The following is a 25,393-nucleotide window of genomic DNA, read 5'->3' as shown; positions in this document are numbered from 1 at the left end:
TTCATATGCTTATTTGCCATCTATATTCTTCTTCAGTGAAATGTCTGTTCGTCCTTTTTGTTCATTTTTGTTGGAATGTTTTTGTTGTTGTTGTTGTTATTGAGTTTTAACAGTCCTTTTTATGTTCTATATACAAATCCTTTGTTGGATATGTAATTTGCAAATACTTTTCCTGATCTTTAGCTTGCCTAAGGTCTTTCATAGAGCAAAAGTTTTTAATTTTAACTAGGTCCAGTGTATCAATTTTTTCTTTTATGGATCATGCTTTTATTGTCAAGTCTAGGAACTCTAACTTAAGTTTTCTCCTTTTTTTTTTTTTTTTAAGGATTTTATTTATTTATTTGACAGAGAGAGAGACAGTAAGAGCAGGAACACAAGCAGGGGGAGTGGGAGAGGGAGAAGCAGGCTTTCGGCTGAGCAGGGAGCCCGATGCAGGGTTCGATCCCAGGACCCTGGGACCATGACCTGAGCCGAAGGCAGACGCTTAACGACTGAGCTACCCAGGCACCCCTCTCCTATTTTTTTTAAAAGCTTTATATTTTTACATTCTGTATTAAGCCCATGATTCACTTTGAGTTAATTTTTGCATGATGTATGAAGTTTAGGTTGAGCTTCATTTTTTTTTTTTTTTTTTGCCTAGTGATGTTCAAGTGCTCCAGCACCATTTGTTGAAATTTTTATACCTTTGGCAGAAATCATTTGGACATATTTACATGTGTCTCTTTTGGAGTTCTCTTTTCTAATCCATCCATCTATGTGTTTTTCCTTTTGCCAACTGTCTTGATTACTCTAGCTATACTGTAAGCCTTAATATTGGCTAGAGTGATTTCTCCCACATTATTCTTTTTCAAAATTATTTTAACACTTCTAGTCCTATGGCTTTCCATAATAGTTTTAGAATAAGATTGTCAATGTCTATAAAAAAAAGCTTGCTAGTATTACATTAAAACTATAGATCAGTTTGGGGAAGAATTGATATCTCTACTTTGTTGTATCTTCCAGTCCATGAATATGGTATGTCTCTCCATTTATTTAGGTCTTTGATTTCTTTCATCAGAATTTTGTAATTTTCAGGATACAGATCTTGTACATGTTTTCTCACACTTATATCTAAGTATTTAATTTTCTTTGGAGCACTTGTAAATGGTATTGTGTTTTAAATTTTGGTTTTCATGTTTGTTGTTTCATGTTTGTGGTTGAAATGTGATTGAATTTTGTGTGTTTGTCTAAATTCCTGCAACCTTGCTGAACTTGCTTATTAGTTCTCAGAGTTTTGGTGTTGATTCCTTGGGACAATGACAATCATATAATTTGCAACTAGGGACAGTTTTATTACCTTCTTTCCAATATGTATTTTTTTTATTTCTTTTTTTCTGCCTCATTGTGCTGGCTAGGGCTTATAGTGCTATGTAAATAGGACTGGTTAGAGAGGACACCTTACTGTGTTCCTGATTTTATGTGAAAAATTCAGTCTATCATCAAGTATAATGTTAGCTGTAGAATTTTTGTAGATGCTCTTTATAAAGTTGAGGAAGTTCCCTTCTATTCCTCATTTTATAAGGGTTTTTGTTATGATTGCATTTTTGTCATTTTTTCTGTTTCAATTAATATGATCATATGAGTTTTCTTGAAGTTTTAGCTATTGATATGGTGGATCTTATTAACTGATATTCGAATATGAACCTGCCTTGCATATTTGTAATAAATCTTACTTATTATCATTGCTTTTATACATTTCTAATTTGATTTTTATTAGCTTGGAATTTTTACATCAAAGTTCATGAAAGGCATTGGGCTGTGGTTTTCTTTCCTTTTTTTTTTTACTGGCGGAGTCTCGTACTACTAGCCTTATAAAATGAGTTAAGAAGTATTCTCTCCAGGTGGCTGGGTGGCTCAGTCGTTAAGCTTCTGCCTTCAGCTCAGGTCATGATCCCAGAGTCCTGGGATTGAGCCCCACATCAGGCTCCCTGCTCAGCAGGGAGTCTGCTTCTCCCTGCCCCTCTACCTGCCACTCCCCCTGCTTGTGTGCTCTCTCTGTCAAATAAATAAATAAAATATTTAAAAATAAATAAATAACTAATAAATATAAAAAAAACTATTCTCTCCTTTTCTCTTTTCCAAAAGAAACTATAAAATTGGTGTCAATTCTTCTTTAAATATTCAATAGAATTCTCCGCTGATTTGTACCTTCTCCTCTAGTCAGTCTTTCTAGCTTTATCATTTATCAGTTTTATTTATTATTGTCCAGAGACCAGCTTTTTGTTTCATTGATTTTATGTGTTTTTCCTATTTTCAATTTTACTGATTTTTGCCCTTATTTCCTTCCTTCCTGTTGCTTTGGATTTATATTGTTCTTTTTCTAGTTTCTTAAAGTAGGAATTTAAAAACCATTCCTCTTTTACCATCAGCATGTAGTGCTATAATCTTCCTTCTCATTACTGCTTTCAGTGCATTGTACATATTTTGATTTGTTTTATTTTCATTTGCATTCAGTATGTATATATTTTTATTTTTTTATTATTATTTTTTATTATGTTATGTTAATCACCATACCTTACATCATTAGTTTTTGATGTAGTGTTCCATGATTCATTGTTTGCGTATAATACCCAGTGCTCCATGCAGAATGTGCCCTCTTTAATACCCATCACCAGGCTAACCCATCCTCCCACCCCCTCCCCTCTAGAACCCTCAGTTTGTTTTTCAGAGTCCACAGTCTCTCATGATTCATCTCCCCCTCCAATTTCCCCCCCTCCATTCTTCCCCTCCTGCTATCTTCTTCTTCTTTTTTTTTTAACATATAGTGTATTTTTTGCTTCAGAGGTACAGGTCTGTGATTCAGCAGTCTTGCACACTTCACAGTGCTCACCATAGAACATACCCTCCCCAATGTCTATCACCCAGCCACCCCATCCCTCCCACCCCCCACCGCTCCAGCAACCCTCAGTTTGTTTCCTGAGATTAAGAATTCCTCATATCAGTGAGGTCATATGATACATGTCTTTCTCTGATTGACTTATTTCGCTCAGCATAATACCCTCCAGTTCCATCCACGTTGTTGCAAATGGCAAGATTTCATTCTTTTTGATGGCTACATAATATTCCATTGTATATATATACCACATCTTCTTTATCCATTGATCTGTCGATGGACATCTTGGCTCTTTCCACAGTTTGGCTATTGTGGACATTGCTACTATAAACATCGGGGTGCACGTACCCCTTCGGATCCCTACATTTGTATCTTTGGGGTAAATACCCAGTAGTGCAATTGCTGGATCGTATGGTAGCTCTATTTTCAACTTTTTGAGGAACCTCCATACTGTTTTCCAGAGTGGTAGCTGCACCAGCTTGCATTCCCACCAAAGGTGTAGGAGGGTTCCCCTTTCTCCACATCCCCGCCAACATCTGTCATTTCCTGACTTGTTAATTTTAGCCATTCTGACTGGTGTGAGGTGATATCTCACTGAGGTTTTGATTTGGATTTCCCTGATGCTGAATGATGTTGAGCACTTTTTCATCTGTCTGTTGGCCATTTGGATGTCTTCTTTGGAAAAATGTCTCTTCATGTCTTCTGCCTATTTCTTGATTGGATCATTTGTTCTTTGGGTGTTGAGTTTAATAAATTCTTTATAGAGTTTGGATACTAGCCATTTATCTGATATGTCATTTGCAAATATCTTCTCCCATTCTGTCGGTTGTCTTTTGGTTTTGTTGACTGTTTCTTTTGCTGTGCAAAAGCTTTTTATCTTGATGAAGTCCCAATAGTTCATTTTTGCCTTTGCTTCCCTTGCCTTTGGCGATGTTTCTAGGAAGAAGTTGCTGCGGCTGAGGTCGAAGAGGTTGCTGCCTGTGTTCTTCTTTGGGATGTTGATGGACTCCTGTCTCACATTTAGGTCTTTCAACTATTTTGAGTCTATTTTTGTGTGTGGTGTAAGGAAATGGTCCAGTTTCATTCTTCGGCATGTGGCTGTCCAATTTTCCCAACACCCTTTGTTGAAGAGACTGTCTTTTATCCATTGGACATTCTTTCCTGCTTTGTCGAAGATTAGTTGACCATAGAGTTGAGGGTCCATTTCTGGGCTCTCTGTTCTGTTCCATTGATCTATGTGTCTGTTTTTGTGCCAGTACCATACTGTCTTGATGATTACAGCTTTGTAATAGAGCTTGAAGTCTGGAATTGTGATGCCGCCAGCTTTGCTTTTCTTTTTCAACATTCCTCTGGCTACTCGGGGTCTTTTCTGGTTCCATACAAATTTTAGGATTATTTGCTCCATTTCTTTGAAAAAAGTGGATGGTATTTTGATGGGCATTGCATTGAATGTGTAGATTGCTCTAGGTAGCATTGACATCTTCACAGTATTTGTTCTTCCGATCCATGAGCATGGAACATTTTTCCATTTCTTTGTGTCTTCCTCAATTTCTTTCATGAGTATTTTATAGTTTTCTGAGTACAGATTCTTGGCCTCTTTGGTTAGATTTATTCCTAGGTATCTTATGGTTTTGGGTGCAATTGTAAATGGGATCGACTCCTTAATTTCTCTTTCTTCTGTCTTGTTGTTGGTGTATAGGAATGCCACTGATTTCTGTGCATTGATTTTATATCCTGCCACTTTACTGAATTCCTGTATGCGATCTAGCAGTTTTGGGGTGGAGTCTTTTGGGTTTTCCACATAAAGTATCATATCATCTGCAAAGAGTGAGAGTTTGACTTCTTCTTTGCCAATTTGGATGCCTTTGATTTCTTTTTGTTGTCTGATTGCTGTGGCTAGGACTTCTAATACTATGTTGAATAGCAGTGGTGATAGTGGACATCCCTGCCACATTCCTGACCTTAGGGGGAAAGCTCTCAGTTCTTCCCCAATGAGAATGATATTCGCTGTCAGTTTTTCATAGATGGCTTTTATGATATTGAGGTATGTACCCTCTATCCCTATACTCTGAAGAGTTTTAACCAAGAAAGGATGCCGTACTTTGTCAAATGCTTTTTCTGCATCTATTGAGAGGGTCATATGGTTCTTGTTCTCTCTGGTTTGGAGGTCAAGGTAATGGTGGCTTCATAAAACGTGTTTGGAAGTTTTCCTTCCATTTCTATTTTTTGGAACAGTTTCAGAATACGTATTAATTCTTCTTTAAATGTTGGGTAGAATTCCCCTGGGAAGCCATCTGGCCCTGGGCTTTTGTTTGTTGGGAGATTTTTGATTACTGCTTCAATTTCCTTAGTGGTTATAGGTCTGTTCAGGTTTTCTATTTCTTCCTGGTTCAGTTTTGGTAGTTGATACATCTCTAGGAATGCATTCATTTCTTCCAGATTATCTACTTTGCTGGCATATAGTTTCTCATAATGTTCTTATAATTGTTTGTATTTCTTTGGTGTTGGTTATGATCTCTCCTCTTTCATTCATGATTTTGTTGATTTGGGTCATTTCTCTTTTCTTTTTGACAAGTCTGGCCAGGGGTTTATCAATCTTGTTAATTCTTTCAAAGAACCAGCTCCTTGTTTCATTGATCTGTTCTACTCTTCTTTTGGTTTCTGTTTCATTGATTTCTGCTCTGATCTTTATTATTTCTCTTCTCCTGCTGGGTTTAGGCTTTATTTGCTGTTCTTTCTCCAGCTCCTTTAGGTGTAGGGTTAGGTTGTGTATTTGAGACCTTTCTTGTTTCTTGAGAAAGGCTTGTATTGCTATATACTTTCCTCTTAGGACTGCCTTTGCTGCATCCCAAAGATTTTGAACAGATGTGTTTTCATTTTCATTGGTTTCCATGAATTTTTTTAATTCTTGTTTAATTTCCTGGTTGACCCATTCATTCTTTAGTAGGATGCTCTTTAGCCTCCATGTATTTGAGTTCTTTCCAACTTTCCTCTTGTGATTGAGTTCTAGTTTCAAAGCATTGTGGTCCGAAAATATGCAGGGAACGATCCCAATCTTTTGGTCCCAGTTGAGACCTGGTTTGTGACCTTAGGATGTGATCTATTCTGGAGAATGTTCCATGGGCACTAGAGAAGAATGTGTATTCTGTTGCTTTGGGATGGACTGTTGTGAATATATCTGTGAAGTCCATTTGGTCCCATGTGTCATTTAAAGTCTTTATTTCCTTGTTGATCTTTTGCTTAGATGATCTGTCCATTTCAGTGAGGGGGGTGTTAAAGTCCCCCACTCTTACTGTATTGTTGTCGATGTGTTTCTTTGCTTTTGTTATTAGTTGGCTTATATAATTGGCTGCTCCCATGTTAGGGGCATAGATATTTACAATTGTTAGATCTTCTTGTTGGAACGACCCTTTAAGTAGGATATAGTGTCCTTCCTCATCTCTTATTACAGTCTTTGGTTTAAAATCTAATTTGTCTGATCTAAGGATTGCCACCCCAGCTTTCTTTTCGTGTCCATTAGCATGGTAAATGGTTTTCCACCCCTTCACTTTCAATCTGGGGGTGTCTTTGGGTCTAAAATGAGTCTCTTGCAGACAGCATATCGATGGGTCTTGTTTTTTATCCAATCTGATAGCCTGTGTCTTTTGATTGGGGCATTTAGCCCATTTATATTCAGGGTAACTATTGAAAGATATGAATTTAGTGCCATTGTATTGCCTGTAAGGTGACTGTTACTGTATATTGTCTGTGCTCCTTTCTGGTCTATGTTGCTTTTAGGTTGTCTCTTTGCTTAGAGGACCCCTTTTGCTGCAGTGCGCTCCCGCGCTGCTCCTCCCGAGGGAGGAAGGGGAGTCTCCCCGGATCTGCCGCTTGTTGGGTCCCTGCTGGAGGAGCAGTGGCCCGACTGTGCCGCTGATCACGGTTTATGGCAACCCCGAGCTGAGAGCCCGCGCCTCGGCTCCGTCTCTGTAGCTGGCTTCCCCGCTCCGATACCTGGGAGCTCTGCCACACTCAGGCACCCCCGGTCATTCTGTGACCCCGAGGGTCCTGAGACCACACTGTCCCACAAGGGTTCCACCCCCTGCTTAGCCACTGGAGCGACATCCCTTAGCGGAGCCGACTTCTAAAAGTACCGATTTTGTGCTCTGCTGCTCTATCACTTGCCAGAAGCGGCCGTCGGAGGCCCCCTCCCCCGCCGTCTATCCTCCTGAATATCGCCTCGGATTCACTTCTCCGCACGTTCTACCTTCCAGAAAGTGGTCGCTTTTCTGTTTAGAGAGTTGTTGCTATTCTTTTCTTCGATCTCCTGTTGAGTTCGTAGGTGTTCAGAATGGTTTGATCTCTATCCAGCTGAATTCCTGGGACCAGATGAAATCCAGGTCTCCTACTCCTCTGCCATCTTGCTCCGCCCCCCTCAGTATGTATATATTTTTAAAATTTCTATTCAGACTTCCTTTTTGACCCATGGCTTATTTAGAACTATATTTTATAATTTCCAAGTGTTTGGAGATTTTCCTCTTGTCTTTGTATTACTGATTTCTAGTGTGGTTCTATTCTGGTCAGCGAACATTTTTACATTTTTTTGAGGTTTATTTCATGGCCCAGGGTATGGTTGATATTCATAAATGTTTGTGAGTACTTGATAAAATGTTATAATTTTAACTCTCCTGGCTGACATTGAGAAATCTGGTTTATATTATCTTTAATTTGTTTACTTTTTTCGTTAGTCACTTGTATGTAACTAATCCTCCCTCTCTGCTGCTACTCTTTCTGCTGCACAGAAGCCTTTTATCCTGCTTGAGCTCTGACTCCCCATTCTAGTTCACCAGTCCCCCTCCTGTGGATGCCCTCTTTTCCCTGCTTATATTTCAGCACACCAGTCTAGGCCATACTCTGCCTGAATGCCCTCCTCACTCCACTCTGTTTTGACTCTTTTCTTGGGCTGCCCCCACTACTTGGATATCGTGTTTCATCTTTTTAGGCTTTGACACCCACACCAGGCTTCCCCTTGGCAGTTATGTTCTCCTTATCCTTCTCTGGCTCTGACCTCCACGTTGGTCCTCTCCCTTGTGTTGATACCTTCCTCACTCACCCTCAAGCTCTGACATTTTACCAGCCTGCCCCTTCTTGAGAATAATCTTTCTCATTCTGCCCGAGTTCTGATATGATGAGTATATGTCTTCCTCATCTTCCTTGGGCCCTGATAAACTGCTAGAGGTTAACCATTTTTGTGTGTTCTCATCACTCTTTGTGGGCTTCTCTGTACTGGCACCTACTCCCAACTGCTGCATAGACCCTGCCTCACCCTCATCATACTTGGGCTCTGAATCTTCATGCTGGGTCTCTACTACCCCCTTACAGAGATACCCACCTCAAATGCTTAGGCTCTTATACCCATGCTAGGCAACTCTTCCACATGGATGCTCTTCTCATTTTACTGAGGCTGAGACACCCATGCTGGACTCCCTGCCATGTGTTGATGCCCTTCTCAACCTGCTTGGCCATTGACATCCTACTGGGCAAACCTTGTACATTTACCCTCCTGATCTCAGTCTGATTCTGACTCTGCCCCACATCAAGGTTTTAGGACTTAATTGTTTAGGAAGAAGAAGGAAAGTGGAAAATAAGAAGAAAAAGAGGAGATGAAAGCTCAACTTTCATTTCAGAAGAAAAAAAAGTTTTCTCTTTGAATAAAGGATAGTTAGATATATTTCCTTGTTCATAAGTAAACACACTGTTTTAAATTTGTATACTTTGCTTTCCAAATCATGTCATATAAAACAGGACAGATACTATTTGTTTTGTGTTCTGCCTATCTTGCCTGGTACATGGCTTTTTTAACTAATAGACTTGAATAAATAGTGAATAATTTTAAAAGTATCAGTGGGGGGAAAGGTATTAATAGGGGATTATTAATAATATAAAAGTTGTTTTCATTTACTCTCCAGTAAAAATTAGGTATAAAGATTGAAAATTGTTTCAGTTGTGATAAAGGTCAAGTGAAATGCAGGAAGTGTTAGAAGATTTGGAAAACCTTATGTAGTCCTATGACCTATTTAAGTATAGTATACTTAAAGAATTTCAGATATTGTGCAGATCTATTAACATTATCTTAGGGGAGAAGTCACTGAGAGTGCTTAGCACCTGACACTGATCATTAGCAAGCATATTTCAAAATCATGGTCAATAGCTCTCAGCAGAATATACAAAATAAATAGCATGTTTTTTGATTACAAGGTGACATGCAGTATAAAGGTAAAGTGATAACTGTAGCTTCTTTTAAATGGTGCCTTTGAGGTGAAAAGCAGCTTTTAAAAAGCATAGGCTTCTTCTTTTTTTTTTTTTTTTTGAAAAACATGGCCTTAACTTTTAAAAATGTTGGTGGGAAAACCCTGTGTGTCTAAATTCCAAGACTGGCTTATCTGTAGCTTGGAGGGATCCATTAAAAATCTAGCTGTGAGGGGCGCCTGGGTGGCTCAGTTGGTTGAGCAACTGCCTTCGGCTCAGGTCATGATCCTGGAGTCCCTGGATCGAGTCCCGCATCGGGCTCCCTGCTCGGCAGGGAGCCCGCTTCTCCCTCTGACCCTCCCCCCTCTCATGTGCTCTCTCTCTCTCTCATTCTCTCTGTCTCAAATAAATAAATAAAATCTTTAAAAAAAAAAAAAATCTAGCTGTGAGGTCCTTTGTTGTCAGTATCTTTTTTGGTGTTATGTATGAAAAAGATCTATGTATCAAAGAGATGCCTATAAGATTTATTGGTATTTCTAAACAAGAATAAATGTTAATAGAAGATACAAATAAAATTCAGAGTTGGCATAATAGGTTGGAAAATGGATTCATTCAAACAGGATAAAAGACAGTAGTGACAAGTACAGGTTATTATATGCCTAAGGATAAAAATAAATTAGAAATTCATTTTAGAGAAAGACTTACCAGTTAGCCCCAGTACATAAAGAATGCACAGTTCTTAGTTAAATTTAACCTGAACATGCGCAAGCAATATTATGCTATTTGGCAAGAAAACAAATAGAGTTAAGCAAGGACAAACAAACCTGGTGTGAGTTTTTAATAATCTTCAGATCCCTTCCTTAATAATCTCTATATGCCCAGGAAACTTTTTCACTTTTGTTAAATACACTGATAAAAGAATAGAATACAAATACACATCAAAATTTACAAGCTAATGGAGAATAGATACCACAAAGATAAATTAGGAGTATTATGAATTATTTAGCTTGTGGAAGAGAGTTTAAGACATGACTTGATATATGGGTTTCAAGTAAATGAAGGGGTTTCCCTGAGGTGTCCAACATTGATTTACATTTGCAGAAGGATAAGTGGAATATTGATTGATCTTTCTAGGAGGTATTAAGATAGAGAGAATTTTTTTGGTTCAAGACTGCTGAATTAAGTGACCTCAGAAAGTCTTTTACAGTAAAATTAATGAATTGTTTGCATAGATGGGAAAAGGAGTGTCATTTATGGGGACTTGAAAAATGAATGGCTTTGCAAAATATTGTAGTTTGTGCTGAAAGATGGTGACAGTTCTTTATATATGGATTTGCATTTTTTTACTGAGACTTTTTAAGATGGGGAGGGGTACCGTAAACTAATGCACAAACTGTACTATAGCTTAGTCTTTAAAGGAAAAAAAAAGTTTGAAAATAATCTTGGCCACAATTGCAGTTTTTGATATATATGAGCCATGTTCCAAGAAGCCTAAAAACCCCCCACTATTTCATGTCCTATGCCTACAGTGTCAAATAATGCATGGTTCCCCAGTGAATACTTGTGCACTAACTCATTTGAGGACAGGGTTCTTTTTTAGGCCATGATACTTTGATTTTTCCCAGAGGACAGTTTGCTATTTCTACTTGCCATTTCTTAGAAGAAAAATAGAAAGTGTAACAGCATTAGTTTCCCATTGTAAAATGAGTAGATCATTATTATTTTATATTTATTCTGGTCTTTTATTTTTTTAAACTAATCGTAACTTTTTTGTCATAATTAAAGGTACATTGCAGTACAATAAGAAAGTTAGACTTTAATTTTTCAGTAACGTACTTTTTTGCCTTCCCATCTGAAGCCTTGGTGGATTTTTTTTTCATAAATAGTATTTATAATGGATTATATAATAAATTTCAAGAAAACATAAGGAATTTTTAACTTGCTTTAGGTAGAAAGGCATTTTTTGAACTTTAGTGTATCTTGACACTGTAGAACAGTTAGTATGCCGAAATTCATTTTCATATCGTCTATTCTGAACTTGTACAATTCAAAGAATATTTTTTGATTGTTTAGCCTGCACTTGACAGTCGTTTTTTTTTGTTTGTTTGTTTGTTTTTTGGTTCTGGCCAGATACTACTTTCTAAAAGAGGTTAAATTTTCTATAGCATTTTTTCCCCTTATGGATGGCATAATGTAACATGCCTCAGTTTATCTCTTCACATTAATAAATATTATGGTTCTGTGGGTTATAATCTAATACGATTGTCATTTATTTTGTTGTTAAAATTGTTCCAGCTTTGAAAATTGGGAGGGCATGTTAGGAAAATGAGAGTGTTAAAAAATAAACTGAGGTATATTACAGTTTTAAGACTCAGTGTGAGCAAAAATCCATTCAAATCAGGCAGCCCAGCGCCGGAAGTGGTTAGGAGCCCTCCACCAATAGGAGCTAGGGGAGAGAGTTTTATGGGAGAAAAGATGGAAGCAAAGCAAGGAAAGTATTTACCTGGGCTATAGCATAAGCCATTGCCTTATTTGGGAATGGCTAGGTGGCTGTTGGTGATGGATTGTTCTTAGGTTTTAATTCCTTAACCTTGAGGCATTATGGGTGTAAGATTTGGTTTGCTTCCTTAGGCTGCTAAGGCATTAAAGCCACCTCAGTCTAATTGCCTCCTTGTTGAGTTAATTAATTGATTAAGATTTTATTTTATTTATTTATTTGAGAGAGAGAGAGCACGCTCCAGAGGAGGGGCAGAGGCGGAGGGAGAGGGACAAACAGACTCTGCGCTGAGCACAAAGCCTGGTGCTGGCCCGATCCCATGACCCCTCAGACCACGACCCCAGCTGAAATCAAGAGTCAGTCACTTAACTGACTGAGCCACTCAGGCACCCCTGAATTATTTTAATAAGCAAAACAACTAAATATGTAAGTATGTGTAAATAATTATAGGTAAGTCTAAGTGACTGCAGAGGATGTTGCTCCCAACCTTATAATTAAAAAGAAAAAAAGGAAGGAAGGAGGGAGGGAGGGAGGTGAAACCAACTGCAAGCTCAGGACATTTCTTGAAACAGTCAGAGAGCTCAATTCACAAAGCAGCCATAACCTGAAATCTCAGGTGAGACGTACCTACAGGGAAAGATGAAGTGTGAGCACTAGCTTACCTCGGTGGACACAGCTGGCAATAGGCAGAGACATTTCAGCTGCACTAGATAACAAATTGGTGGAAGCCAAATGTGGGCAGGAGAGCATGGGGAGCCTCCTGGAGCAGTAGATACAGGTGGAGCTTGAACTGTCTTGCAAGCTTTTTTTCCATAAGCCCCACTCGATGAGAGCCCTGATAAAGTATTTCTCTTGCTATAGGCCTGGGAGAGGGAACAATGGTTGCAATGGAAAGGGCACAAATTCCTGGAGCCTTCTCCCGCATCTGTCCTATGGAACAAAAATCCTAAATTCAGGAAGGAGCGGTACCTTAAACTAAAGAGCCCTTAAGGCACTGGTGAAAACACGGAAGCTGGGAGGGGAGGGGGCAGAAAATAACCTCAGGGGAAATGCAGGATTACATCCCAGAAACTGCAGTTCCAGAACTGTAGTATAGAAGAGAGACAGGAGCAGTGTAAAATTTAGGCTTACAGATTCTGATTAGCATAGGCCTAGTTAGAATACTGGAGACCACCACCCCCATCCAGACCCCCACCACCAAGGTAACCAGTGTCTAGTAAAAGTAACAGTTAAATACCAGCGAGAAACTAACAAGAGACAAACCCTCTAGGATGGAAGACAGAGAGCTGAGGGTACAGCAGACATTGAGAAAAGCATGTGGTCCCATGTGAAGAGAAGTTGTGCTTAGAGGAATTTGAAGCCTCTGGTGCACTGAGGGTAACCATACCAACAGCAAACACCAAACCTGCCTAACTACTGATTAGATAAACACAATTCCTGCACCAAAAACCTAACCAAAGGAAAGGTCTGCCCATTACCAAGTATAGAAATTATTTGCCTCAGTCTCTACTGTCCTATCCAGGATATCCAGATATCAGTATAATTACGAGCATTTGAAAAGACAAGGGAAAATGTGCAAAAGAGACAAAGCAACAGAAACAGATACAGTTGAAATTGATGAAGAATTTAAAATGACTAATATGTTAAAATACGTTATCTATGGCTACCTAACATCACGAAATTTTAGCCATTTAAAATACTAGAGCCCCCCCCCCCTTTATTTTTAAACCAGAGGCCCTATTGTTTAACTGAGAGGATTGGTGAGGCCCACCATTCATCTCTTCACAGGGCCTTTTGTATGACTACACTGTGGCATCAACTTTGATCATTCTAAGGTCTTAACAAGTTAACCCTTGGCTTTATCTCTAGAGCTTGTTTTTCCTGGTAGTATCCTGGATTTGAAACTTATTCTGAAGATGTTTCTTACTTTTAGCAGGTTTGCTATGTGGAGAGGCTGAGAATCTTTGGAACTATGAAATCCTGACTCATTTTGGTTTTGAATTTATCTTTTCTTCCAATTCACTATAAGCACCAGGAAAAAACCAGGCAGTACCTTCAACACTTTACTTGGAAATCTCCTTAGATATGTTAGTTACCCACTTCATTAGGCACATTTCCTACTTCCCACATTACTAAAGATGATATGATATTGGTAAACTTTCTGTCACCACATACAGTGCTTCCCCTTTCTTCAATTTCCAGTAATATCTTTCTAAGACTGCTTTTTTCAGTTCTTTGCTGGCTGTTGGCTGGAGGCCTCCTTCCATTCCTTGTTTCAAGTGCCTCTCCATATGGCAGCTTACAACTTGGCAACTGGCTCCCATCAGAGTGAGCAAAAGTAATAATGACAGAAGTCACTACCATTTGTAATCTAATCTTAGAAGTAACATCCAGTCAATTTTGAGAGTCACTAGGTCCATTCAAGGGGAAGGGATTAAACAAGGACATGAATATGAGGAGACAGGAATCACTGGGACCCATTTTAGAGGCTGGTTACCACAAGAACACTGTGATTTTCTTAAATTTACCTGTTCTAATATATCTTCTGTAGTTCCCTTAATGTTTTCTGCATACACAATCATATTATCTGCACATAAAATTTTACTTCTTTCTTTCTAACCTGTATACATTTTACTTTGATCTCTTACATTATTGGACTGACTGGGAACTCCAATCAATATTGAATAGAAGTAATAATAGTGACACTCTTGTTTTATGTTTTAAGTACAGGGTTAAGGAGAAAGTGTTCTTTTTTTCCATCCTTGTAATAACTGTAGGTTTTTATAGATGCTCCTTATTAGTTTGGGGAAGTTCCTTCAGTCCCTAGATTGTAGAGGTTTTTATCATGAATCAGTTGAATTTTGACAAGTGCCTTTTCTGTATTTATAGATGAACATAGAAGATTTCTCCATTATTCTATTAACATGGTGAATTATATCAAGTTTCAACTCTTATATAACTCTTGCTTTCCTGGGATAAACTCATCTTGGATGTATTATCTTTTTGTATCTCTGGATTTGGATTTGCCTTGCCTATATATTTTTTTTCTTTTTGGATTTTTTTTTTCAGCTATATTTATTAGATAGATTGGACCATAATTTTTGTTTTCTGTAATGTCCTTGTCAGATTGTAGTAGTAAGAATATGGCTACTTCGTGAAATGAGTATACACTTGAGTATACACACGAACTAAAAGAAGTAATCAGTGAGTATTAGAATGCTAACTTCTTTGGGGTGCACATTTAACCATGAATGTAAATGATCACATAACTCACCTCTTTAAGCATTATATATCATACTATCTCTTATGCTTTGTTCCTTGGAAATATGTTTTATTTTTAGTGTTTTAAAAACAATATGCATTTTTATCATTTGACTGATGCATTCATCAGTTGATAGACATTTGGGTTGCTTCCACTTTTTGGCTATTATGAATAATATAGCTATAAACATTTGTCCACAAGTTTTTTGTGAACATATATTTTCATTTCTCTTGGGTGTATTAGAAGTGGAATTGCTGGGTCATATGTCAACTCTATGTTTAACTTTTTGAAGAACTGCCAGACTGTTTTCCAAAGTGGCTGCACCATTTTACATTCTTACTTGTAATCTGTGAGGGTTCCAGTTTCTCCATAGCTTTGCCAACATTTGCTTTTAACTATCTTTTTGATTATACCTTCCTAGTGGTTTTGCAGTGGTACCTAATTGTTTTAATTTGCATTTGCTTAATGGCTAATGATGTTGAACAACTTTTCATGTGCTTCTTGGTTATTTGTGTATCTTCTTTGAAGAAGTGTCTATTCTGATGCTTTAAATTAGGTGGTCTTTTTAGTGTTGAGTTTTCAGAGTTCTTTATATACTCCATTCAGGTCCCTTATGAGATATATTATTTGCAAAAATTTCATCCATTCTGTGCATAGTTTTTCACTTTTTTGAAGGGGTCATTTGAAACACAAAAGTTTTTGGGATGCCTGGGTGGTTCAGTCAGTTAAGTGTCTGCCTTTGGCTCAGGTCATGATGCAGGGCCCTGGGATCAAGTCCCACATTGGGGTTCTTGCTCAGCGGGGAGCCTGTTTTTGCCTTTGCCTGCCCACTCCCCCTGCTTGTGTGCACGCGCACTCTCTCTCTCTGACAAATAAATAAATAAAATCTTTAAAACACACACACACAAAAGTTTTTAATTTTGATGAAGTCTAATTTATCTATTTTTCTTTCATAGATTATGGTTTTTGATGTTATACATATCTAAGAAACCATTTCCTAATCCAAGGTCACAAAGATGTATGTTTCTATTTTCTTCCAGGAGTTTATAGTTTTAGCTCTTACATTTTGGTCTTTGATTCAATTAGTGTTAATTTTTTTTATGTGGTGTGAGGTAGGGGTCCAACTTTATTCTTTTGCATGTGGATAGCAAGTTGTTCCAGCACTATTTGTTGAAAAGACTATTCTTTCTCTTTGATTTTCTTTATACCCTGGTTGAAAAATCAATGTACCGTAAATGTGAATATTTATTTATGTTCCATTGTTTCCTGTGTCTATCTTCATGCAAGTACCACATTGTCATGATTACTATGGTTTTGTACTAAGTTTTAAAATTGGAAAATGTGAGTCCTCCATCTTTTTCTCCTTTTTAAAGAATGTTTTAGATATTTTGGTCCCTTTCATTACCATATTACTTTTAGAGTTGGGTCAGTTTGTCAGTTTCTGCAAATAAACCAGCTGAGATTTTGGTAGAGATTGAGTTGAATCTGAAGGTCAGTCCTAACAATATTAAGTCTTCCAATCATGAACATGGAATGCCTTTCCATTTATTCAGGTTGTTAATTTCTTTTGACAGTGTTTTTTTTAGCTTTCAGTGTACAAATCTTGCTTCTCCTGTTGAATTTATTCCTTTGTACTTTATTTTTCTTGATGCAAATATAAATAGAATTGTTTCCTTGATTTCCTCTTGGGGTTATTTACTGCTAGTGTATAAATATACAATTGACTTTTGTACATTGATCTTGTATCCTGTAACCCCGCTGAACTCCTTCATTAGTTATAATAGTTTTTTAGTGGATTTCTTAGATTTTCTGTATACAAAAGCATGTCATGTGCAGTAGAGATGGTTTTACTTCTTTTAGAATCCAGATGCTTTTTATTTCTTTTTTCCTACTTAATTGCCCTGGTTGTAATCTCCAGTACAATATGAGCTGAAGTGGCAAAAGCAGGCATCCTTGTCTTATTGCTGATTATGGGGGGGGAAGCATTTGATCTTTTTCTATTAGATATGGTATATTAGATAATGCATTTTTCATAAATAGCCTATTTTTAGATTGAGGAAATTCCCTTGTCTTTTTATGTTTTTGAGTTTTTTTTCTTTTTTTAATCATGAATCATTGTTGGATTTTTTCATTTTTCCAAATCTGCTTAGATGATCATGTGGTTTTTGTCCTTTGTTTTATTGATATGTTGTATTACATTAATTGATTTTTGAATGTTAAACCAACTTTTCATTCCTGGGATAAATCCCAACTGGTCATGATATAGAATCCTTTTGTTATGTTTCTGGATTCTGTTTGCTAGTATTTTTTTTTTTTTGAGAATTTTTGCACTACATTCATTTGATATTACTCCGTAGTTCTTAGAGCCCTTTTGACATAGATTGTTATGTCTCTGATTTCTTAAAGCATCTGTGTTCCTTTAGACGATACTTTTAAAATAACAACCAAATGTTACAATTTGTGAAGAGGGTATTAAGGTGATTGCACCAAAATATTTTTTAATGATAATAGCTCTTTTATTTTTCACCATGTATTTACTTTTACTTGAAAACAGTATGTCTCTTTCTCTTTATCAAATGTCCTATTATATTTCCTTCTCTAAATCATACCTACTACTAAATTGATATTCAGAATTTAAAAAATGGAACCAGTGTACCCAGCTCCCAAACACAAGACATTAAACAGGGCAAGAAATTTATCTGGTTGACCATAGGGTGAGGTGCAATTCTCTTTAGAATAGAGGCTTTGCCACCTTGACCTTGTCTTTTCACATTAGTGTAAAAGTACCCATTCATGGAGTATCTGGAAGAACATCATGGTTATGCAAAGCTATAAAATAAATCTTTTTCTAGAATGCTAGTTTTACCAGAAAATTAAGAATAGATGAGTGTGGGAAAATGTTTTATATTAAAATAGAAAAGATTGTTTTATGTAGAAAAATACAAAATGTGCAGGGATGCTTAAGCAAAAAAATAAGACTTCAAAGAAATTCAGTACTTTTGTCACAATTTTCACCCTGACCATCCAACTCTAAGGATATAAATTCTCTTTTCTTGATAGATTAGAGTACGTTTTGTGGAAGTTTTTGAAGGAATACTCTGAGGCATTAAAGAAATGCTGAAAATGGTGATTTCTTACTTCATGAACAGGGTATTGGTCCTTCTTGTAAATAATTAACAAAATAACACTTGGAATATTATCTTGTCCAGTTTTAACTTTTTTAAGTAGATGCATTTTTTTTCAAGTTTTTATTTAGATTCTAGTTGGTGAACATGTACTGTAATATAGGTTTCAGGAGTAGAATTCAGTGATTCATCCCTTACATATAACACCCAGTGCTTATCACAAGTGCCCTCCTGGATACCCATCACCCATTTAGCCCATCCCCTGCCCATTTCCCCTCCATCAACCATCAGTTTGTTCTCTATAGTTAAGAGTCTCTTATGGTTTGCTTCCCTCTCTCCTCTATTCCCCCTCCCATACGTTCATCTGTTTTGTTTCTTAAATTCCACATATGAGTGAAATCATATGGTATTTGTCTTTCTCTGACTGACTTATTTTGCTTAGCATAATACACTCTAGCTCCATCCATATCACTGCAAATGGCAAGATTTCATTCTTTTTGATGACTGAGTAATATTCCATTGTATATATACCACATCTTCTTTATCCATTCATCAGTCAGTGGACATTTTCGGCTTTTTCCATAGTTTGGCTACTGTTGATAGTGCTGTTATAAACATCGGGATGCGTGTACCCCTTCAAGTCAGTATTTTTGTATTCTTTGGGTAAATACCTAGTAGTGTAATTGCTGGATGGTAGGGTAGTTCCATTTTTAACTTTTTGAGGAACTGCCAAACTGTTTCCCAGAGTCACCACACCAGTTTGCATTCTCACCAATAGTGTAAGAGTGTTCCCCTTTCTCCTCATTCTCTCAAACATCTTGTTAATTTTAGCCATTCTGACAGGTACGAGGTGGTATCTCATTGTGGTTTTGATTTACTTCCCTGATGATGAGTGATGTTGAGCATCTTTTCATGTGTCTGTTGGCCATCTGGATGTCTTCTTTAGAAAAATGTCTATTCATGTCTTTTGCCCATTTGTTAACTGGATTATTTGTTTTTTGGGTGTTGAATTTGATAAGTTCTTTATAGATTTTGGATACTAACCCTTTATCAGATATGTCATTTGTAAATATCTTCTCCCATTCCGTGGGCTGCCTTTTAGTTTTGTTGATTGTTTCCTTTGCTGTAGAGAAACCTTTTATCTGGATGAAGTCCCAATGGTTCATTTTTGGTTTTGTTTCCCTTGCCTCTGGAGATGTGTCTAGTAAGAAGTTGCTATGGCCAAGGTCAGAGAGGTTGCTGCCTCTGTTCTCCTCTAGGATTTTGTTGGTGTCCTATCTCACATTTAGGTCTTTCATCCATTTTTAATTTATTTTTGTGTATGGTGTAAGAAAGTGGTGCAGTTTCATTCTTCTACATGTTGCTGTCCAGTTTTTCCAACACCATTTGTTGAAGAGACTGTCTTTTTTCCATTGGATATTCTTTCCTGCTTTGTCAAAGATTAGTTGACTATGTGATTGTGGGTCCATTTCTTGGTTTTCTGTTCTGTTCCATTGATTTATGTGTCTGTTTTTGTGCCAATACCATACTGTCTTAACGACTAGAGCTTCAGCAATCAGACAACAAAAAGAAATAAAAGGCATCCAAATTGGCAAGAAAGAAGTAAAATTATCACTATTTGCAGATGACATGATACTCTGTGTAGAAAACCCAAAAGACTCTATCAAAAATTTGCTAGAACTGATACAAAAATTCAGCAAAGTTGCAGGATATAAAATCAACATAGAGAAATCTGTTGCATTTCTATACACTAAAAATGAAGAAGCAGAAAGAGAAATCAAGGAATCGATACCATTTACTGTTGAACCAAAAACCGTAAGATACCTAGAATAAATCTAACCGAAGAGGTAAAAGATCTCTACACTCTGAAAACCGTAGAACACTTAGTAAAGACACTGAGGATGACACAAAGAAATGGAGAAACGTTCCATACTCACAGATTGGAAGAGCAAGTATTGTTAAAATGTCTATACTACCCAAAGCAATCTACACATTTAATTCAGTCCCTATCAAAATACCACCAGCATTTTTCACAGAGCTAGAACAAACAATCCTAATTTTGTATGGAACCACAAAAGACCCTGCATAGCCAAAGCAATCTTGAAAAAGAAAAACAAAGTGGGAGCATCACAACTCCGGACTTCAAGTTATATTACAAAGTTGTTGGCCAGTTTTAACTTTTTAATCCTGTTGGTCAAATATTTCCCTTCCCTGTGCTTAGATTCTCATTTTCTTAATGAATTAATTTCTATGCTCCACATGAGGTAGAGGATTAGGTCTTCTTATGTTACTTTGTGGTCTGAGAATGCTTTGATGAAAAATGTAGATCATAATACCAGGTATTTTCTTATACATATACCTCAAGGGAAATATTATTGAACATAAATTTAAAAAGAAGATAGATTTCAGAGTAGATATCAAATCTGGAGACTGTTTTATTGGCAAGTCCTCTGCATTTAAAGGTTGTATTAATATATATGCTCATATTAACTAGGCTAATAGGCGACAAAGATGTAATACGTATCTTTAGATAGGCCTGTAGAAGAAGTGTTTGCCTTTTGTGCTTAAGTCTATAACCTTCCAGAGTATAATAATTGCTAAAGAGTAGTCTAATCATAGTAGCATAACACAAAAGATTAAAACAAAAAAGCCCTGTATAAATAGTGTAGCAACAAATTTTTCAAACATACTCCAGAAACTAAATTTAGAAGAGTGATTTTTCTAGATAGAGTACTTATGTTTTGGGAAAAGCTCATTGTAGACTCTGGCATTATGAGATATATCTATAAGCATTTTTGCCCTCAATGATCCTTAGAGTTTTCATGAATCTCCTTCAGGCCCAACAAAGGGAATAAGTGAATGTTGGTGAATACCTACGTGTTTTGACCTGGTAGGCTCTAGAGATAGTCTCTGTGTTTAGTTTAATGTTAAGGTAAACTTGGCATTCTACCTTTTTTTTTTTTTTTTTTACTATTTTTCTGACCCCGGAGCATTGCTTGCTGATGAAGCAGATCTTTGGGCCATTCCTTATATTTATAGGGGCCTTTAAGAATAGTCTTGAACTGATAGAGAGCCATTGTTATGTTCCTTTTGGATACCCTGTAACTGACTGAAGTTACGTTGATTATTTTTTTCTATAGTAGGCATTCAGTAAAATTTTTTTAAAGATTTTATTTATTTGAGAGAGAGAGTGTGCATTTGAGAGAGTGAGTGTGCAGGTGCGTGCCAGCGAGCACCATCGGGGGAGGGGCAGGGGGAGAGGGAGAAGCAGACTCCCCTCTGAGCAGGGAGCCTGACAGGGGCTGGATCCCAGGACTCTGGGATCATGACCTGAGCTGAAGGCAGACACTTAACTGACTGAGCCACCAGGTGCCCCTTGAGTAAATATTTTTTAATAAGTAGATGAAAATAAATGTTTTCTTATGTACTTACAGATTTTATTCTCTCGTCTTATCTTTAGGATTTTATCAATCTAAATGGGGAGAGATTTTGCTACACTTAGAAAACTACATTTTCTCACCTTGACAGTGCTTTTTCTCTCCTAACAATATATAGCATCACTTATTTCATGCTTATTTTTTTTTAAGTTTATTTATTGTTTTTAGTAATCTCTACACCCAAGGTGGGGCTCAAACTCAGGACCCTGAGATCAGGAGTCGCTTGCTCTTCTGACTTAGCCAGCCAGGTGCCCCTCATCTTTATTTTATGCGTAATCCTACATATTTGTCACTTCTTATGTTATGCTAAATTTTGCATTTTTATGCTTTTTAGTATTTCTCTTATCTACTTTCTCTCTCATCCTATGGCTATATCTTTTGCCTAGATTATAGTATTGTATGCCTTGCACCTTGACCAAATGTTTGAGAACTTCTTTCTTATTCCTTTACAAATGCTCTCCATATTTATAAAGGATGTATATACAGTATTAGGATATTTATAGTATAGTGAAGGAAATTATAGAACTTTAGCTGGAGAGAATTTTAACAATTGTCTAGTCTAGCTTTTTTCTTCATGAGTGAGAATAATGATGCTTAAAGAAATAAGCACAGTTTTCCAGTGTCCCCATGTATACATGGTTTTCCACTTTGCATTTTGGGGGTTTACTTGATTTGGAACAGTATCTTGGCAAAGGTGTTTCAGAAGCTGGCTGACAGATTGAAGATTTAGATGGTAGAAAATAATTCATGGTTCAAATGTTTGACAATTCTAGAAAAACTGAGAGGCAGCAGGAATTATTTTGAAAGGTAGGGCAAGTGTGCGTGAGAGTAATGGCAGCAAAGGGGAAGGCCTTGGAAAGGGATGGCAACAATGGACGCAAGATAACCTGAGACCAGGGGATAAATTGTCCTCATATGTCTATTTGTTTAGTTGTCTGCATTCTTTGTACTTGTTATCAGTTTTAGAGTTTACCTTCTTAGAAGGAAGGGCCTGAGTCCCATTCATGGACCTAATAGTATCTAAACATGAATAATAGGGGTTGGGGAAATGATTTTAATGTCATGATGAGCAAGAAGACATAAACCTCTTTTTTGAACACTGTTGTATGCCATGCACTTTCATGTAAATTATTTCAAAGACAGGATGCAATCAACTCAAACATTCAAAAATCCAATTTTCATTCTTTTACTTCATTGATTTCAAGTATCTTCACCAGAAGGCTAGCAACAAAGGAAAGGCTGTGGAGTTCATGTTATTCAGAAATTGCTGTCATAGAGCTGGGGTCTGGAAGGAAGTAAATTCAGGAGCTCAGAGGAGTCCCTGTGGATTTCCTTTACACATATTGCTGTGTGATCTTGTAGGATAAATGTTGTACTCTCTTTGGAGGCATAAGCACCAGTAACAGAAAAATTCAGGGCTAACATTTCTATGCACAGAGTAACATGAGAATTAGGGTTGTCATTTTAAGGTCAGTTTTAATGTTGTTCTTGTTTAATTGGGGTTTTTAAACGATTTTTCCCCCTGTGCTCTTGTCAGAAACCACCTTTTTGATAGGATCGAGTTGGAATACTTTTCAGAGTTAAACATTAAAGATACAGATTTTTTTGGTCAGTGTTTTTTAACACTTTGTAATTCTTTTTGGACTAAGAATAGTTGTAATGCAAACCTTTTTTAATGTTAATACCATCTTTTTATTCTAGTCTAATTACTTATATGCTACTGAGGAATGCAGGGTATCAGTACCAAGGAAAAGAGTAAAATTGCCTGTGTATATTTAATGAAATGTTTCAGAGATATATAGACTGTATATCTCATTGACAGGATTTAAATAAAAATATGAAAAAGATTCAAATCAAAATAAATTGATTGTGCCTGTTTTGATAAGAAATGAAACTGTGTTTTCAGTTTGGATATTTTTGTGTCCTGGATTACAATTTGGGAACTTATATTCTATGTAGAACTTTCCATATTTAAGATACTTCTGATGATTGGGAATATTTTTGGTGTAAAAATCATATTCATATTTTATTACGAAGGTATGCAAGATTGCCTTATGAGAGGTTAATTTTTTAAAAAGCCTAGCATAGATTATCCCTTAAGAAATCAGCACACCTCTGGAAGAAATCTAGTTTTGGTAAATGACAGCTCTAGGCACATATTTTCTTATTCTCATAGGCATTTTCTTTTCATTTTTGTATTTCAGAGTAAGCGAGGAAAAGGAGGTGACCGAAGAACGATTCCGAGCTGAGCAGGAATCATTTGAGAAGAAGATCAGGCAGTTGGAAGAACAGAATGATCTGATCATCAAAGAAAGGGAAGATATCCTTTTTGAAAATCCCCTTTTTTTAATGTGCAAGAAGTTTGGCTCTTCCATAAAGAAAATGTAAACTCCAGAGAAATAATTGTTCTAATTTATAACAGGGAATAAATCTGCGTGGGCTGCCATTTTTAGGCAATCAAAACGACACTTAACAGCATGTGCTGTTACTTCCTTTGTGCTTGATATGGCCACCCAGCTGTTCTGCTGCCGCTATTATACTGCGGAGCACATATTTGTCAACTAAAAAAGACAATAAGAAATTTGGGCATTAAAATGTAGTGTTAGAGCTTTACTAGATTCTGTTCCACTACTCTAATTGAGCCTGAAACCTCTTTGTATTTGGCATTCTTTCTAGCTAAAGCTTTGACAGCCCTCAGGAATTCTACTCTGGAATCATAAAAATTAAAAAAAAAATCCATTGTAATTTGTAGATGTTATAATTGATAAGTGTTTACATTGCAACATAATACCACCAAAATTCTCATGGAGGAGAAGACTGTTGAGTTTAGAACTAGAGAGAGAGGTGTGTGTATGAGTGTGTGTGTGTGTGTGTGTGTGTGTGTGTTATATTGCATTATTTGTAAGAAAGTAAAATAAAAACTGGTATTTTAACTTAAGACTTCATTACCCATTAAGGGATATGCGAGTTAAAATAAGCATATTTCTGAAGTTTCTTTTGACTGGGCTACTTATCTTTGGATGTTTTTGCAGTGGTATTGATATAAAAGAGAAGTGACTGTCCCTAAAGTTAGGGTGAGGATTGGCCAGCTAACCTAGTATATGAATACTTGAAGGAACCAGTGCCCTTATTGGCAATATCATCATTAACTTGATCGTTAATAATTATTTCAAAGATTCTTCGAGTGTTAAAAATGATCATACATGGACAATAACTATACCTTTGTGAATACCAGGGAAATAGAAACATAAAGGTAAATTAAGTCACTTGGGAAAAAGCATAAAAATGTAACTGTAAAAAATGAGTTCTGAATTTTTTTTTTCAAAAAGTAGGAATACACAATTGGAAATTAATATAATCAGAATTTTCAGGTTTGATTTGCTGAGCAGAACATTTATAAAGTTTATTTCCCCACAATTCTAAAGGTGTACTTTCTCAATTATTTCTTTTCTTTTTTTTTTTTTTTTAAAGATTTTATTTATTTATGTGACAGAGAGAGACACAGCGAAAGAGGGAACACAAGCAGAGGGAGTGGGAGAGGGAGAAGCAGGCTTCCCGCGGAGCAGGGAGCCCGATGCGGGGCTCGATCCCAGGACCCTGGGATCATGACCTGAGCCGAAGGCAGACGCTTAACGACTGAGCCACTCAGGCGCCCCTCAATTATTTCTTTTCTATAACTTTTAGCATTTGGATAATCATCTTGGATCTTCTCTTTTCTTTTCCTTCATTGACTTTATTATTTTTATTTATTTATTTTTTATTTTTTATAGATTTTTTAAAAGATTTTATTTATTTATTTGAGAGAGAGAGACAGAGATAACGAGAGAGAGCACAGGTGGTGGGGAGGAGAGGGAGAAGCAGGCTCCCCATTGAGCAGGGAGCCCAACGTGGGGCTCGATCCCAGGACCTTGGGATCATGCTCTGAGCAGAAGGCCGACGCTTAACCAGCTGAGCCACCCAGGCACCGCCTTC

At 36.9% G+C, this 25,393-nt stretch overlaps 1 protein-coding gene across 9 annotated transcripts in view; it reads left to right on the top strand.

Annotated features, from left to right (window-relative positions):
- KIAA1328 (KIAA1328 ortholog) overlaps positions 1 to 25,393 on the top strand; it is a 355,771-nt gene that overhangs the window by 35,445 nt on the left and 294,933 nt on the right. For all 9 annotated transcript variants that reach the window (XR_013443327.1, XM_078060413.1, XM_078060410.1 and 6 more), the window contains one exon: positions 23,626 to 23,741. Coding sequence is in view for 8 of the 9 variants with exons in the window: in XM_078060413.1 (XP_077916539.1) it covers positions 23,626 to 23,741 (116 nt within the window). In the remaining variant the exon portion in view is untranslated. The remainder of the gene's footprint in view (positions 1 to 23,625; positions 23,742 to 25,393) is intronic.

Source organism: Halichoerus grypus, chromosome 13 (genome assembly GCF_964656455.1).
Source record: "Halichoerus grypus chromosome 13, mHalGry1.hap1.1, whole genome shotgun sequence".
Lineage (NCBI taxonomy): Eukaryota > Metazoa > Chordata > Mammalia > Carnivora > Phocidae > Halichoerus > Halichoerus grypus.
Note: the sequence above shows the minus strand (reverse complement) of the source record. Positions and strands in the feature narration are given on the sequence as shown.